Source organism: Eleginops maclovinus, chromosome 13 (genome assembly GCF_036324505.1).
Source record: "Eleginops maclovinus isolate JMC-PN-2008 ecotype Puerto Natales chromosome 13, JC_Emac_rtc_rv5, whole genome shotgun sequence".
Classification (NCBI taxonomy): Eukaryota; Metazoa; Chordata; class Actinopteri; order Perciformes; family Eleginopidae; genus Eleginops; species Eleginops maclovinus.
This window is the reverse complement of record NC_086361.1, coordinates 20,019,810-20,036,624: the sequence shown is the minus strand read 5'-3', so window position 1 is coordinate 20,036,624 and position 16,815 is coordinate 20,019,810. Positions and strand designations below refer to the sequence as shown.

The 16,815-nt window shown below is 39.2% G+C and overlaps 3 protein-coding genes across 7 annotated transcripts in view; 2 read left to right on the top strand and 1 right to left on the bottom strand.

The window, feature by feature from the left end:
* The window catches only part of adcy2b (adenylate cyclase 2b (brain)), a 43,430-nt gene extending 42,069 nt beyond the window's left edge, over positions 1 to 1,361 (top strand). Inside the window, exons 23-25 of the mRNA XM_063900147.1 lie at positions 192 to 306; positions 422 to 546; positions 627 to 1,361. Of these exons, the coding sequence (XP_063756217.1) occupies positions 192 to 306; positions 422 to 546; positions 627 to 779 (393 nt within the window). The 3' untranslated portion in view covers positions 780 to 1,361. The remainder of the gene's footprint in view (positions 1 to 191; positions 307 to 421; positions 547 to 626) is intronic.
* Positions 1,362 to 1,523: 162 nt separating this feature from the next.
* Positions 1,524 to 5,344, bottom strand: cfap90 (cilia and flagella associated protein 90). Its single transcript, XM_063900148.1, has 3 exons — positions 5,146 to 5,344; positions 4,519 to 4,635; positions 1,524 to 3,307 (listed from the first exon to the last, which is right to left on the bottom strand). Exons 1-3 carry the CDS (start codon positions 5,260 to 5,262, stop codon positions 3,128 to 3,130), a joined length of 414 nt encoding a protein of 137 aa, XP_063756218.1. The 5' UTR covers positions 5,263 to 5,344; the 3' UTR covers positions 1,524 to 3,127.
* Positions 5,345 to 10,274: 4,930 nt separating this feature from the next.
* The window catches only part of LOC134874775 (triple functional domain protein-like), a 79,797-nt gene continuing 73,256 nt past the window's right edge, over positions 10,275 to 16,815 (top strand). For all 5 annotated transcript variants that reach the window (XM_063898944.1, XM_063898943.1, XM_063898942.1 and 2 more), the window contains exon 1: positions 10,275 to 10,577. In XM_063898944.1, coding sequence (XP_063755014.1) covers positions 10,508 to 10,577 — 70 coding nt within the window. In that variant the 5' untranslated portion in view covers positions 10,275 to 10,507. The remainder of the gene's footprint in view (positions 10,578 to 16,815) is intronic.

Here is a 16,815-nt window from a genome sequence, read left to right as displayed (position 1 = left end):
GAGATACAAAAGTTGAATTACAGAGACACAATAACTGGTAATAATTCCACTGCATGAAATTGGGAGGATCCTAATGATGGTCCTAGTCTTAAATCTGTACAGTTGTATCTGCTATTTTGACACTGACACATCAAGGTCTGAATATGATTCAGAGAGCACCTTTAACACATATTCTACCCTTTGCATTTCAGGAACATGACAGACAGTACATGCACATTGGCACCATGGTGGAGTTTGCCTTTGCTCTTGTGGGGAAGCTAGATGTCATCAACAAACACTCCTTCAATGATTTCAGACTCAGAATTGGTGAGAACATTTCTTCACGGCAAATTATCAGCAGAAATGTCCGATGTTAGAGCAAAAGTTATGCTGAGGATATGTGATTATCTAGGAGAGCCGTTAAAGCTGTTTTCGTTGCTAGGTATAAACCACGGGCCAGTGATCGCAGGGGTCATCGGGGCCCAGAAACCTCAGTACGACATCTGGGGAAACAGTGTGAACGTGGCCAGTAGGATGGAGACCACGGGGGTTCTGGGAAAAATACAAGTAAGGGTCTTCCAGATTAAAGGTCTTCTAGTGTGATAGAGAACTTCTTATTCTAGTCATGTGTCCTTCTTCCTGTGCAGGTAACAGAGGAGACGAATAGTATCTTATCCACACTCGGGTACATGTGTTCGTGTCGGGGCATCATTAACGTGAAGGGCAAAGGAGAGCTGAAGACCTTCTTTGTCCACACAGAGATGACCCGATCTCTTTCACAAGGAACCGTGATGCCTTGAGCGGGCAGAACAAAAACAATCATACGCAAAGTGGCCGTAGATATTTCATGCGCCATAACATAAACCCATTACCAGCAGCAGCCTACATTGGATAGGCGATTGTTGAGAAGCAGTTTTTTCTTTAGCAATAGCATCACAACATTAGAGGAGAAACGTCGCAGTCCTTCAACGCTGCACTTTGGATTTTTTTATAAACTTGAGTGTGACCAAGACGTTGCCCTGAGGAGTCTCTTCACTGTCTAAAGGAGTGCCTGACTAAAGAGAGGTTTGCTCTCAAGGAACGCAGTCGCCCGTCTGTACAGTAGTAGTGGTGTGGAGCTAATTGCCAGTGTTGCAGAGCTTCAGAGCCTTATACTTGAGCTGCCTGCAGAGCTGTGTGTTCTTTTTATATATCTGCCTGTTTGGCACTGTGAGCCGGTTTGTTCCATTCTATCCTAAATAGATGTTAAAATAGCTGTTTATCATTTAGAGAGCGATGGTGCAATGGGTAGTTTGCCAAAACCTGTGAATTGTATTTATAGCGCTTTAAAGAGAAATGGTTTTTTTTTTAGAACCAACAGCAATGTGTGTAGAATGTCAACTGCCATCCTTTTGTTATTCATTAAACATTTGTATATAAATTGACATCCTCTGTCTTTGTGTGTTGGTTTTAGTGCTTTAAACACAAGTGCAGCATGAAAGAAGCCTCACATTAAAGTAGTATCTGTTATCATCTTTGGTTTGAATGAATGGAGATAACACAGGTTTTCATTTGGCAGATTTATTTATTGTTGAGATTTGTAAAAGCCAAAAGACAGTTTAAGGGGAGGCTCAGTCATTAGAAGTAGAGATATTACATCCATTACGAAAAGAAGGTCACAAAGAAGAGCCACTGTGTGTCTGATAAAAACTATCATAACCCCTTAGGCATCCAGCAAATGATCAAAACTAAGAAAACTAAGGAAGGTGAGTGGGTGACTTCTTTCTAAGCTCATCTGAAAACCGCTGATTTATTGTTTTCATTACATAAGCCAGAATGTATTAGTAATACTGCTCCCTACTTGAGCAGTAGCTATTAAACTAGCATCTATTATATCACACAATCATGTTGTAGTTCACGTGAATACCTTAACCTTTTGAGACATAATAACCTTTAATATCATATGATCTTTTTAAAAGCAATATAGGAGATTTTTAGGAAATACTATGGAGATCTATAGCAATGGAGAGATCATGTATTATCAAAGATGCTTTTTTCTTAAATGTCAATGTATTTCTTTATATTTAACATAATAAAATGTTAGTATCTGTTTCAAAACCACATTTATTAAAATACCCTCTGGTTAAATGATGCAAATAATCACTAAAACGTTGTATTTTTTAGTATGAACACTATCCTCAGATATTTTCTTCTTGTGAGTTAGAACAGTAATTATAATCAACGCTGTCCAACTGAAATGGACCGCGATGTAATGAGCTACATTTACTGCAGAAATCTCTCAGGATGAATCTCTTACGGAGGTGTGAAACCATTGTTTTAGAAAGTGTTTTGTCCACTTCACGCAACAACATTTCTAATTTACTCGGCTATGAGATCACCTCTTAAATAAACACTGCTGTGACAAAGGAACAGATTCAAATGCTGCATCTTTTCTAATAATAAATGCTCTATTTCTGCCAGAGTACAAAGGCAGAAGACAATAAGAGATGTCAATGTTAAAAAAAAACACCTATTATGTAAGAGGTTGGTCGTAGTTGCACAGGTTTAGTATTTGTAAAAAAGGAATCAAAGAACTTTCAAATCAAAGAGGTAATTGATGTGGATAAAGATTAAAGAAATAAAGGGTGATCAAATACTTTGTAACTTGTACACTTTATGTGGATTCATTTTGTCCCTCTGTAAGTAAAAAGAGGAACGCTCAACAGAGAAATCCTGTCTAATAAAAATCCACATCATTCCTTCCCTAAAGAACATTCTGTCCTTTATACAAAAGCAGTCATAATACTAAAGGCAGAAATCTGAACACCTAGACTGATCTTTAATATCGTGCAATATCAAGATGTAATAACTGGAAGACATTTTGGATTTGTACCAGCTGAACCTTAAATAACACGAAGCAATTTGAGCTTCAAACTAGAAAACATAGCTTGAGCTTCCTAGGAAACCTCAGTGTCTTAATATCTGATATTTTTGACGGATGTATTTCAATTTAAGAAACCTTTTTATGGCTCATAACCGTAAGGAATGCATCATAATGAAGTGTATCCTGACTAAAGGTTTGCTTGATCCTGATTTCTTTTCATCGATTCAACTGATATCTACATGCTAACACTGGTTTATTATTTTCACTTTCATCTTATTTTATGATTCAAATAGGGGTCACTGATCCGTACGCCTCTGCCACATTCCAGATGATCCCGTTTTTCCTGAAAAATTCGGCTTTTATGCAAGCGACACGACAGTACTGCCGGCTCGGTTGGTAGAGGGCAGGAACAGGGTGACGGCCGTACTCTGCAGAGGAGCGCAGCGGAATGACCAGTGACTTCTCCTGGAGACGATCAGGCAAAAAGATACAGAATAAATACTAAAAAATATGGAAATTAAAAAAATTGGCTTGACACAAGAATCAGAAAAAATATTGCCCAGTTTGACCCGGGGTAACAGTGTGAGCTTTTTTACCACATTTTTGAACACTTACTGTCTCTTGGTTTAGGGAGGTCAGCCTAACTCTCTGCAGAGTAGACAGTACCTTCCTTCCCTTCACTGCTGGGTTTTGTATTTGCATAAGTGACAGTTTCAAATAATAAGACGCTGCCATTATCCTCTGCATAGTTTGTGCAAAAAATATCTTTTATTTCACATTCAAAAGGGAATTCCTGAACAGAAACACCTTCATTCAGAGGGAGCTGTCACCATCACTGCCAGGAAGCCTCTCAACTCACTTTAATTATAAATGCCACTCTGTGTGTGTGTGTGTGTGTGTGTGTGTGTGTGTGTGTGTGTGTGTGTGTGTGTGTGTGTGTGTGTGTGTGTGTGTGTGTGTATGTGTGTGTGTGTGTGTGTGTGTGTGTGTGTGTGTGTGTGTGTGTGTGTGTGTGATTTGTTTGACACCCTCTCTGCTTTCAGTGACCCAGAAACTCTCTGTGAGCCAGTTTGCTGGACATAAATAATTCCTCTGTGGAGATGAAATGGCTTCAAAAGGAGCCATAAACAGATGTCATAAAACATATACGTACGTCTCTCACCACCCAGTTAATATGGAACGTTTAGGAATATAGAAGGATTTTTCATAGCTCACTGGCATTTCCATCTATAACACTCCAAAAGCTGTATGTATTATGTCAACTAAAGCTTCTGTTTTCAACAACAAGCTCCCGGGAAATGTCCACTGATGCCATAACTGGAAAAGAAGTGATAAAAGTAATGTTTTACATAAAACCCCTGATGGGGAACATAATATCATTGTCATCCTGGCCTGAACGCATTGTAACATTAGGTCAACAGTGGGTCAACTCAATAGAAAGGAGGTATTTAAACAATGTCATTGTTCCATAGTTTCAATAGTTGAGAACATTAGCAATAATAAATCATTAAGGTTAGATTAAGGCGCAAAAACATTATGTAAAAAATGAAGGCAATACATCATCTTTAGAGCTAAAATATATGTTTGTTACTGGCTAGGCTAGACACTTGTAAAAATCATCTAACCCAAAGTTGAGCTCATCCTCAAGCTAAACCAGTTGAAAGTGTGATCATTACCTCCTTGTTTATGTCCAGCCCTCTCCCTTTATAGTGTTTCCTGTCATCCCGGTGCAGCCTCATGTCGTAACCCTCAGTCTGATTGAACACTTGGTCGTACATGGAGACTTCCGGGGCCTTTCAACAGGAAGACAGGGACAGGAGTTAATCATTCAAAGCCTGTCGTCAAACAGTAGGGGGTCTTTTGATGCCACTTAACTAGAGGTGCAGGTGGAAGGGGTTGAACAAAGGCTTGGTCCCAAAAAACATACATATCTTTATATATATATAGACAGAAACTATTTCTTATTATTGCCTAAATCAAACTTTATCAAAAACGTTTTCAAGTGAAAAGTTGGAAAGTTGTTATAGGTCACTTTTTTATGCAGTATTACAGTTTCATGTATTTATTTGCAAGAGCAGGTGATGCTTTTAAGAGAAAACATTTGAAATGAAGCTAGTTAGCTTTAACAAACTACCATGAGATGTTGTCCAATATTATAAGATACTGTGTACTGTGGCGACTCTGTGGCCAATAGGAATCCCATTTGAACATGTTTCCTGCTTTTATATGATCACAGTATCGCGATAATTCGTTAGCTAGAGCTAGCTTAAATAGCCACAACAGTTCAAATTCCACCACGTTACCTTGGAGACTTGGTTATAAAACGACATTTCCTTTGGGTCCTTTCGTCGTGGTGGGATGTAACTGTAGGCAGACAAGGTGGCAAGCGGTTTGGTTTTTGCCTCGACTGAAACGTCCATTTTTCAAGGCAAAAAAACACACACTTATTAAAGCTAAAAAGGTCAAACTGAATCCCCCAGTAAATCGACCCAAAGTACTGGCGTCTCTGGTTGCTAGGATACTGACATGCTGCCTTCATGGGCTTTTTGTTTGCTTGTACTTTAGAGACTCAAAGAACTACAGGTTAAAAATAAAACGTATCATCAAGAATACAAACATGGAAAATGTGTGATGAATACTATTTCAATAATAACAATATTGAGGAAGTGCCTTTCGAATTTTTACAAATGACGTTATAGAAAGATGTGTATTTGAGTGATTGCACTGGAAAAGAAAAAGAGAATATTTCCCATCAGATTTGTTCACTGTAGTTAAGATAGTTATCTGTGCAGCTAAAAAATAACGTAATATGAATATTTAGATAACTATGTTTGAATTAACGCTATATTTAGTCAAGATGAGATAAAAACATGACTGAATATCATAACTGTTTATCACATTTTTGGGAAAAATTCAATATTTAGAGGAACAGTGGTCAAGCCAACATTCCTATACTTAATTAAAACATTAAAAAACTCACTTCTAGAACTCACTTCTAGTGTTTCAAGCAAAATCAACCTATCAAGATCTTTCAGTTAGTAACATAAACGCTGGTGTTAGAATTCTCTTCAAATAGATAGATAGAACCGGAGGATGAAACCCTCTTTATTAGTCACATACATGCACACAGCAGAGCACACACAGTGAAATTGGTCCTCTGCATTTAACCCATCCTAGTACTAGGAGCAGTGGGGCAGCTATTGTGCAGCGCCGGGGAGCAATGGGGAGGGGGATTGGAGGTGTCCGGTGCCTTGCTCAAGGGCACCACAGCAGGGCCTAGGAGGTGAACTGGGACCTCTCCAAGTAGCAGTCCACTTTCCATGTTTCAAGTCTGTTCGGGGACTTGAACCGGCGACCCTACAATTTCCAGTCCAAGCCCCTACTGACTGAGCCACTGCTGTCAATGTCAATACATTAAAGCGTGACACATTGAGATGACCATGTTATTAAATCAATTTCTGGGAACATAAGCCAACCAAGGTTGCTACTATCCTCTGAATACATACTTGGGATTTTTCATTCTTTTTCAGTATTTGAAATTATGAAAGGCACACTGTACTACATGACCTGATAGAAAATCATTGCTAATGCAACCTTTTTGTGAGGCACAGCTATTTTTGCTGCTGAATAGATGAAAGAGAAAAACCACTCCTGGGATTATTAGGGTAATTGTTACAGCTGCTTTGCTTTTACCCTCAGTTATTGATAACTCTTCTATTATTTTCACTTGCTGACTTTGGTGGAGCCTCATAAGATGATTGCTAAATTCCAATTTGTATACGAAACTGATTTAAGAGATAGTGTTTCAACCCTGATGAGCAACTCGCATATCTCTAGAGTGCATTATCATTTTTATTGATTTATCTTCAACTAAAGTTCAAAAGGGTGGGAGTAGGTGATGCACAAGTGTACTTACAGCTTGACCTTTTAAAAAACAGTATAAAATGATACATATTTATGAGTTATAGTTACAACAAATCTTCTATTGTAAGGAAAATACCCATTAAATTATCTGTTAGCTTATAGAGTTTTTACTAAATCCAAATCCCTACTCATTGTCTTCTTTTATTCTAATAACACTTGTCAATTCAAAGTCCTTCGAAGGTCTCTCTCTGCATCTGCTGCAGAATACATTTATAACACTGGACAGACTTTGCCTCGAGCACTGTGTGGAATATGTGTTTCAGTTATAGGTGACAAGAAAGACAATTGCTAGGGCTTCAAATAGACTATAAATAATCGCCCAGTCCCTCAGCAGTAAGTAAAGATGTATTATATAAATATTATGTCAGAAAAATAGAAAAACGGAAAAGAGAATTGTGGGAACGTTGATAAAATCTGGTATGTGGAGAAAGTGGGTATCGTACTCATATTGGACCGTTAAGCTTTTTCTATTTTGGAGAATACAGATGTTACATAGAGAAACACCTTATTTGTGTGGAATGTACGCTGCGTGCACACACACACACACACACACACACACACACACACACACACACACACACACACACACACACACACACACACACACACACACACACACACACACACACACACACACACACACACACACACACACACAGAACAAAGCCTTGAACTTCGCTGAGAGCAGTGGTGCACAGATGTTTGATAAGTCTGCCAACAAATCAGCGGCAGAGTTCAAGAGGTTTCCAGCAACTGTGACGTAGAGATGGGACATGATCACCACCTGCTTTCCTTCATTTCAGAGGTTGTCTCCGAGCACAGGAGTAATTACTGCTGACATTTCAGGAGGCAATATTGCTATCTGGCAGCGACACAGTGGGAATGAAAGCACCTGATGGCAGCGGTCAGTCATTGAATGGCCCTGATTTATTAAAAGGAGGAGCCGGTGTTGCTGAGGATTCTTCTCATAATGTATATTTTCTCCCCTGATTCAGATGATGTTTTATTTATAGGGAATTGAATTGCTTCTTTGTATTATTAAAGGTATATTTTACTGGCCATATCACAATAAAGCCTGGAACACAGCTTCAGCTGGTAATGAGGATTCATTGGACAAAGATCAGGGTTAAGGTCACATCTATCAAACAACAGAAACATAATTTTAACCAAACCAGACTACAATTTATTTCTAATATGCTAGGGTTATTAAAGGCCCTGTTTTTTCTGAATCAGCTGCTTATGTCTTTTTTTTTTTGTTTTGTTCAAAAGTTGTGTTGTACATCTTATTTGATAAAAACTATTAAATGGAAGAGTTAATCACTTGTATCAGCCTCCCCCCTGCTGGACATGACAAGTAACACATCAACATTTACATAATAAAACCAATTTTCTCTGTAAAAAAGACCATTAACAGTCAAAGCAATCAAAACATAAACATATATATTATCTTTAGTTCTTAGCAGCTTTTGGGTCATTCATCTATAAAGTCTTGATAGGCAATGAAGCCAATGAAAATGACAGATGACACAAAAATGTGTGTGTGTGTGTGTGTGTGTGTGTGTGTGTGTGTGTGTGTGTGTGTGTGTGTGTGTGTGTGTGTGTGTGTGTGTGTGCGTGCGTGCGTGCGTGTGCGTGTGCGTGTGTTTGTGTGTGTGTGTGTGTGTGTGTGTGTGGGATGCTTTCAGTACTCAGGAGGAGCTTCCAGAAACGATTTATTTGGCATTAGTTGAAGAGGCCACAAATGTCACTGAGTAACACCCAACAAGCTGTGGATGATCACTGTGTAATAATCCGTGAGCAAGCAGCAGCATTATCCTGATCATGTTGAATCAGTAACACAGGCGTCAGAATAAATCTTGCTTTGACTGGACCACAGACTTTAAATCAGTGCGGGGCAATCACTGGAAAATTGGAGTCGACCTCCCCTGCCCTGACATGCACACACTGTTAGAGTTTCTTCTGTTAGTGATCAGATCCAAGGTATAAAAAAAACAACAACAAAATGTGTTTCTATTTCACAAGTTACTGATGCAGTCTACATTTAATATGTGTAATAATTTGGGGTGTTGTTGTTTTGTAGGTTAATTTGAACTTCAAATGGTATTCATGTGTGACCTAATATAACAATTAATACAAATAATAATAATAATAATAATACTTGTAACTGCAACTTTCACAGAAGTAATTTTAAAACAGTTATTGAGATGTATTTAGCAGCCTTATTCCATAAAGAGAAAATGTCTTTCTTTATCTCTTATGTCTCTAAGGTAACATGATTCCTGCACCTTTTCACTTCTGCACTTATTACCAGTGTGTTTGCATAAAAGTGTTATTTAAATAAATGTGATGTCATGAATGAAAAATGTACAATATCTTGTGATAAACTGATAATTAGTTTTCCAGAAGAATACATTTATTTTATATTTTCCCTACTTTTAAATGTTTTTTTATTGCAGAATATTTATTTATTTATGGACCATGGGCCTGCTTTTTGTTTGGATTTTTTCTAACAAACAAGTTGAAAGACAGTGAAGGATGGGGCAATAGATACCAGGATTATGCTAGGTATGTGTGAAGAAAATGTAATACACACGTTTCTTATTCTTCTATTTCTTAACAGACGATGAGCATCAGTTTCAGCCTTTTCCAGCAGATGGCCTCAGTAACACACTTCACATCACAAAGGGAAGAAAGATAATTCCCTCAATCTAAACAGCTGACTTTTTCAGTTTGAATTGTTTGTATCCGGGAGGTTTCACCAAGAACTACTCATCCCTTACGCATGAGTAACATTCACTTGCATCATTAACAGTTCATGAATCATAGTCTGTTACATTTCCACAAAACGTGATATTTTCCCATCAGTGACAGTGATAATTCTGCACAAATAGACAGTAACAATAAGCCTGTCGTTGTGAGAACTATAAAACCATGCTTTGTTCTAATCCATGTGTAGTTTTCCTCCTGGTTTTAATATACTATGCTTCACTGTCAGTGATGTAAAGTAACTAAGAAAACTTACAATTTTAACTTACTTGTACTTTACATTTTCTACTTTGTACTTCTACCCCACTACAATTCAGGGGTAAATATTGTACTTTTATTCCACTACATTTATTTAATAAATACATTAGATTTACACCCGGTATAAATTCACACACTACCCAGCAAATAGAATGACAAAAATGAGCAGTGATAAATAAACACGCATGAATAATTACAATCAAAACAATATGATCCCAAATAGAACAATCTGCATCATGAGAACTTTTATTTATTGGTACTTGAAGTATATTTAGATGCTAACACTTTTGTACTTTTACTTACACAGTATTTTAAGTACAATTTCTGAGTACTTCTTCCTCCCGCGTTTCACTGTAAGTCGGCCACACAGTGACTGCCGTCGGTCCTTGATGACCCACCGTCTGCCCATTTCCGAAAGCTTACGGAGATTCACCGAGCAGCGACCCCTCCCTCCTCCTCCTCCTCCTCCTCCTCCTCCGGCCGCTACTGCTACTCTCCCCTCGGCTTCACTCCGAGGAGGAACCCGGTGCCCCCCGGCTGATCGTTTCCAATTACGTTACCCCAAGATGGAGGTCTGCAGATGGCACTGCTAGCGAGTCTCCGTGTCTTTAATCAGGCTTTTGTCGGGACAGAAGTGATTTTGTGCCACCTTTTTGTCGTGTGTTTTGGGGGATCTACTTGGGAGACTGTGAGCTCCAGGTTCGGGTTGTGGCAACCATGAGCTCCGGGGAAGGAGCGGAGGAAACGACGAAGGACGCTGGAGACATAGCGGCGTTCTTCAAAAACGGTAAACCGAAAAAAGAGAAGGATATTCGGACTAGGATCTACTGAGAAGCTGCTCCCCTTGGTGCATAAATGAGGGACATTGGGGGCTTGTACAGGGAAAACAGGGATACAATTGCACAATTACTGATGTGAATGACGTGAACAACATATAGTAATGACTAACTCAGTCGTGGAAATCTCTTAAAATGTGTTTCTTGAATGCATTTATCCAACAAACGCTTCAGTATTAGATCCAGTGTAGCCAGGGCAACGTTAGCTTCATCGCTAACTTTTCAAGTTCCATCTTCGGACACCTCCTCTAGATTTGTCAAAGCTCTCGGTGTACTTTTCATTAAAATACATTATTATGTGTTTTTATCTATTCATGACACTCCTAAAACACATAAGCACCACTGACAGGTGTCAAAATGAGGATGTGAAGTGTATGTTTGACCCAGCAAATGTCAAAAACGAGGAAAACATATAGACTGTAAACATTTGTTTTTCGTACAGCTAGACCCCATCACAATTGAGTCAAAGCGACTTGTTCTAATTCAAATAAATATGAAGATACAAATCCGTATATCTGATATATTATTTTGTTGAAATCCAGTGGATGCAATGTATACTTTTCTGAGAGGAGAAAAAGAAGCAGGTCAGGGCTGTCCGATAATGGACTTGGATGTTAATAACTAGTTTCAACATTAGCTTTCAGTGTTAGCCTGTGAGCTAGTGAATCCTGAATCGGATTCAGCGAATCCTGTCTGCTTTGGTTAGCCATGCTAGCTACTTTAGCATCGCTAGCCTGCGAGTGAGTTGACAAAGCTCTCGTGTATCTCAACAGCTCGAATGTGTATTCAATGCAAAACATAATACAGTGTCGGTCTGTTTTAAATCCACTATTCCCTTGGCCTATTGTTTGTCGTTTTCTGTGCTGTCAGAAAATAGCAGAACTGTGGAAGCAATGTAAACAATACATGGCGTGGCACATAGAAGCCTGGGTGTGCACTGTGCAGGATAAGCTAGCTTTGCAACATAGCTATCAAGGCCAAAAAGGGCTGCCTATTATCAATAACACGGTCTGTTGGTTGTTATAACACCCCAGAATGTCAGTGACAGTGATTTACACATGAACTATTGCTTATAGACATTATTATATGTGGGAAACGTGCATGTACATGTCGCTAACATTAGCTAAGTAGGCTAATTAATCAGCAAGGACTGTGACTTGAAGTCCTAACACGGGCCTACAGTGATTTTTAAAGGCTGCAACAATGGCTCATAAACGGGTTTTAAATGAGAATTCCAGTGGTCCTAATAAAAGTGAAGGGATCTGAGAAATATATAGATGTTTTTTTCTACCCAGCAGGCTTTGCATTATGAAACCATGTGTAAGAATGTTTTTATTTACTATTAATTTCCATGTTCATATCAGTTTTTGCATTTGGTTGAAAGATAATATATTTGTAATTGGAGTTTCCTGAGATACAGTTGAATGAAATGGTGATCCATGGGTGAATGCCTGTCCGTGAGCTTATAGGCTGCACTTCGAAATGCCAGATAACCCTCCAGCTATTTTCAGTATCTGCAAGCAGTGAATTAGATCCGGTGCCTGTTGTCATGTCTGCCAGTGTCATCGTAAAACTCCCCTCTCTTTGGCAGCTTACTGTTTATATGCATTTAGAACAAGTTTGTCCATTGACCAATAGCTGAAGCTTAGGTTTTATATGTGTAGTAGTAGTGGGGAGTTTATTTCTCTAGGTGAAATTTGCACAAGTGTGTGATACTCAAATATGAAACTGTGGCAAAAGAGAGACATTCAAAAACAGAAACTAGGAATGCATTTTCAAGCCAAAACCCTGGCAGTTGTTATGCACTGTCACATGTGGGACCTTATGTGGTGGAAGTGAGATTTTTTGAAGTGGAGTTGAAGGGGAGTAAACAGGCAGGAGAATGCAGAGTATTGACATCCAGCCTCTGGCTCCTGTGGTTTTGTGTCTAGCGAGATAATAAGCCACAGAGGGAAGTTTAGTACCCGTATTGAGCTGATCCGATGGCTTCCTTTCACGGAGAGAGGCGAGAGGCATCTTGTAACTCACTTGCAGCCACACTTTGTATGTTTTGTTGATGGTGCACAGCTGCAGCCAGTCTGCCTCATTGTTAATCAAATCTGTTGCTAATTTGTTGCATAATTAAAAATGTTTAGATATGCCTCCTTCTCTTATTAACACAAGGCCATCTGCTGTGGATTTATATTGTAGTTTAGAAATATTTAACTTTTCTTGGTTTGTAATAACCCTAATATTATTTTCTTGCATCTATATTTTCCTAGCAGTGGAAGGGCTCCTTTTTCTGAATTAATCAAATATATGTTGCAGATTAAATAAAAACACATTTGTGTCTGTCTTGCTCAAAAATACAGCTTTTATTACTCTGCTGCTGGTGTAAAAAAATCACAAATATTTATCAATTAACATCAAAATAAAATGTCAGGCCTGTCTGCGCTTGAAGCATTCTCTGGCCATTACTCTCTCTACAGTAATGGACAGAGACTTGACTCCTGCGTACACTCAAACACACGTACTTTGGGCAAAACAGGCCTTTTCCAAACCTCTACTACATCTGATGTTAACCGAGATCTTAACCTAAACTTTACTGTTCATTGGAATCCAAATGTTTGTGTACTTAAACCTAAAAATGTCCCACTGGCACTCATTCGCTACAATCATAAACCATGTGTTGTCAGAATGCTATCACAAGCTGCTTTAGGAGTATATGTTTTTTACTCCAAAAACAACACGCCTTGTTAAACAACCCCCTAAAGCTACACTTAGCAATGATTATGTGTCACTGAGCAGGTCTTTATGTTAAATATGACCCACGTTGTTTCAGGTGGTACTGCTGGTTATTGTTAGTTGCTGCCTTAGTGTTGTTGTTCTCCCCGAGAGAGCCGGGCACCATCAGTACTCTGGTTATGTCACTGAGTTCAACAGGACAGTGATTGACAAGACCACCTACATTTGGAGATAATGATAACTGTGGACCGATATTTACTGTACACAGCAGATTGGATTTGGCCAAGAGGTATTTGATTTTTGTTTTAAAGTACATCATCTGTCTCCATACCATGTTAAATAGCTCTAGTAACACTTTTCTGCTCTGTGTCTGGTTGATATTACACCCAATATGTAGTTCTTTCAAGTTTTGCAGAACTAAACTGGCACTGAATGCATCCAAACTGTTCTTTTATAATTTATTTTTGCAGTCACATAGTATTTATATTACAGCTTGCACAAGCAAAACATCCAAAACAACCCCCAAGACAAGGCCTGTTTTCTATTTGAGGAACTAAACAGTACAGGAAGTGGTGCAAAACAGCAGTTACTTTTCAGTTGATCAACTCAAACACAGTTAAAAGTATGGCTTCCTTTTTGAAACTCTTTCAGATTCAGAATTCAACCCAGTAGTGAAACCACTACAGGCCTGCGTACTGTACCAATGGCCTTTGAGCAATGAGCTTGTTGGAAGGCTTGAGTGTCACGTTCTGGCTCCCCCTCCTCTTTGTTTTGCTTGTGAACTTCCTCTTTATAGATCTAGGAATCTTGTTTTGACATGCACAGGTTTGAGTGTCTTGCCACAGGCTATGCTTTTCCATTCCAGCTCCACATCCACATCTCTTTTTTCCATCCTTTGGCATTCCTACTCTTTGTCTTTCCCATGTCCTCCCTCTTTGCTGTCTTCCCTTCTCGCTGTCCGACTGCCTGCTGTCCTAGTGTTCATTCGCCAATGTCTGCTCCATGTTTTCTCCCTCCCTTATCCTTGTCGGGCTTTACCGTCCTAATGCAAAATGACAACTTGTTTAAAAAAAATGAGCTTCCCCTCATCTCTCTCTCCTGCCTTCCAGACTGGAATTAATACCCCGTCCTCAGAGCTCTGAAACGGGGAGTTTTGTTGTGGCATGTTGTCAATCATCGAGTTATTTTCAACGCTAAACATATCTTTGGCTACACTGGTGACTAAGAGGCTGATGGAGTGTTGATTTCATAAAGTTATTACTTGTTGATAGTGTGGTATTCACCGTGGGGGAGGGGGGGGAGGCACTTCTAACCTTCATGAATGAAGAGGGTGGGTTGTATGTCTGAATGAGCATCGCAGTGTACCTGTGTTACTGCAAGAAAGTGGGGGGGGGGGGAAGAAATCTGATCCAGAGCTTGTATTTATGACTCAGCCCCATTCACCCAGGAGGAGGTCTGCACACACACTCACACACAAGTACACACACATGCACTCGGAGACTAATGGATATTGATCCAGGAGATGGAGACTGATTGGGCTCCCTCAGTAAAGGTTTCCTCCAGGCTTAAAGCTGCCAAGTCAGACACACAGCAGAGGCTAAAGCCCTAATGCTGTACAAAGCAGATTTCCTTTATCATCCTGTGTTTATGGGATGGAACTAAGCAGAGGGTTAGTGCATCACAGATCAATGCAAACGAATGATTGAAGGGTGGGCTTGTTGTCACTTTGTTTCGCTTCCTTCTTGGATAAAAGCTAGATGTTTTACCTAATTACTTGACAGGATGTTCTGAACCTGTGATCAAAGAGAAACTAAATGAGAAAATTATTATTATCTGAAGGTAGGAGGAGGTAGGCACTCTGCATACCCAAATATATGTATTCAAGCAATTATAAAAACTATTTTTTTCATAATAGATCCTCTTTTAAAAACAGCAAAGGCTTTCTGACTTTTAATCCCCCAGTAAGAGCCACCAAAAACACTGGAGACTACATTTCCCACAGTGCAGCTTGATGGCACCTGATGGCATAATCATATTATTCTATTCTGACATTGGACATCCTTTCAGATTCACTATTCACTTTTCAGAGCTGAGTAGTACTCTTCATCACAAGTCAACTGAACCTCTGTGTTAAATCAGTGCCATTAAAACCCCTCCGCTGAATCTCAGGTTTTCCTGGCTATGTATGCTTCCTATATTTGGTAGATTATGCTTTTAACTCCGACAGATGAGATGGATAGAATGTATTTTGTATGATGTATGAAATGTTACATCTTTGTATTTATCTAATCAATTGAGAGTCCAGTACATTTAAGCAGGTAGGATCATTAAAGGATGGTCCCAATTGGTATTGGTTCTGAGTATTATCAAGATTCAGTGTGTCCACAATTAGTTTCATGAATTCATCATTTTTAAATCAAAAAGAGGTAAAATTTAGCTGCAAAAAGGTGTCAGAGCACTAAAATCCTCAACACGTTTAAGCAGCTCCAGCTGAGTGATCAGGGGTAACTCTTTTGGACACTCATGTGCTTTATAGTACGAGGGGCTTCTTGACAGTCAGCCTCTGTTCTGTCTGAATTGCTTTTCACACTTACTCACACTCACCCCAGCTCTTTCTCTGATTTGCCGTTCGCACTGACCCTGGATCTGTCTCCTCCATCTCTTCTTCTCACTGTCTGTGTATTGTTGTGGTCACGACAAACCCAAAATCACTCCCACAGCGTGTGCCATTTGTACACGCATGCTCAGCTGCAGAATATCAGGTACCTCACACACACACACACATAGCTCTAAGTGTCTTCCCTATTGTACAAAAGAGACGAGTGAATTTAATAAATAGACGCCAGCTGGAGGGAAAGACGATGGCTATGAGCGTTTAGCCTTTTATCTAGCCAGGCAACAATGGATGGAAAGCTTTTTTAGAAAGGGCTGGATATTAAGATGAAACTTGAGTATATGAAAACACTCTGCTCTAACTGGTGCCTTTTATTGTGGCATAAACATATGATGTTTCATTTAGAAAAGGCATTCAAGCCATAAAATGAAGCCCAAATACATCACTGAACACATGGTAACAAGATGAGCAGTGCAGGCGCCATTAGTTTCTTAGATCATCATGTCCTTAAAAAGACATTTCTTCTGTCATGCACTCACATTTCTTTAGAGAAAAGGGCTAAAGAATGGTGAAAAAATCAATCTGTGCAGAGTAAATAATTAAAGTTGCTCTCATTTTCCCATGAGAAGCTGTGTAAACGCATAATCTTTCTCATGCTTAGTAACAGGTGCAGGTACATTAAAATTTAAAGGCAGATTACAGCTAGCCAAGCATGCCAAACCTCCCCCCCCTCACCCATCTGCTGTGAGGTCAGTGTGGGAGGATTGTGATTTCCTTTTTGTTTTTTAGTTTGAATTCTCATCTGCTGAAGACCATGGCAGTCGGATCCAAATGTTGGTAAATCATTAGCA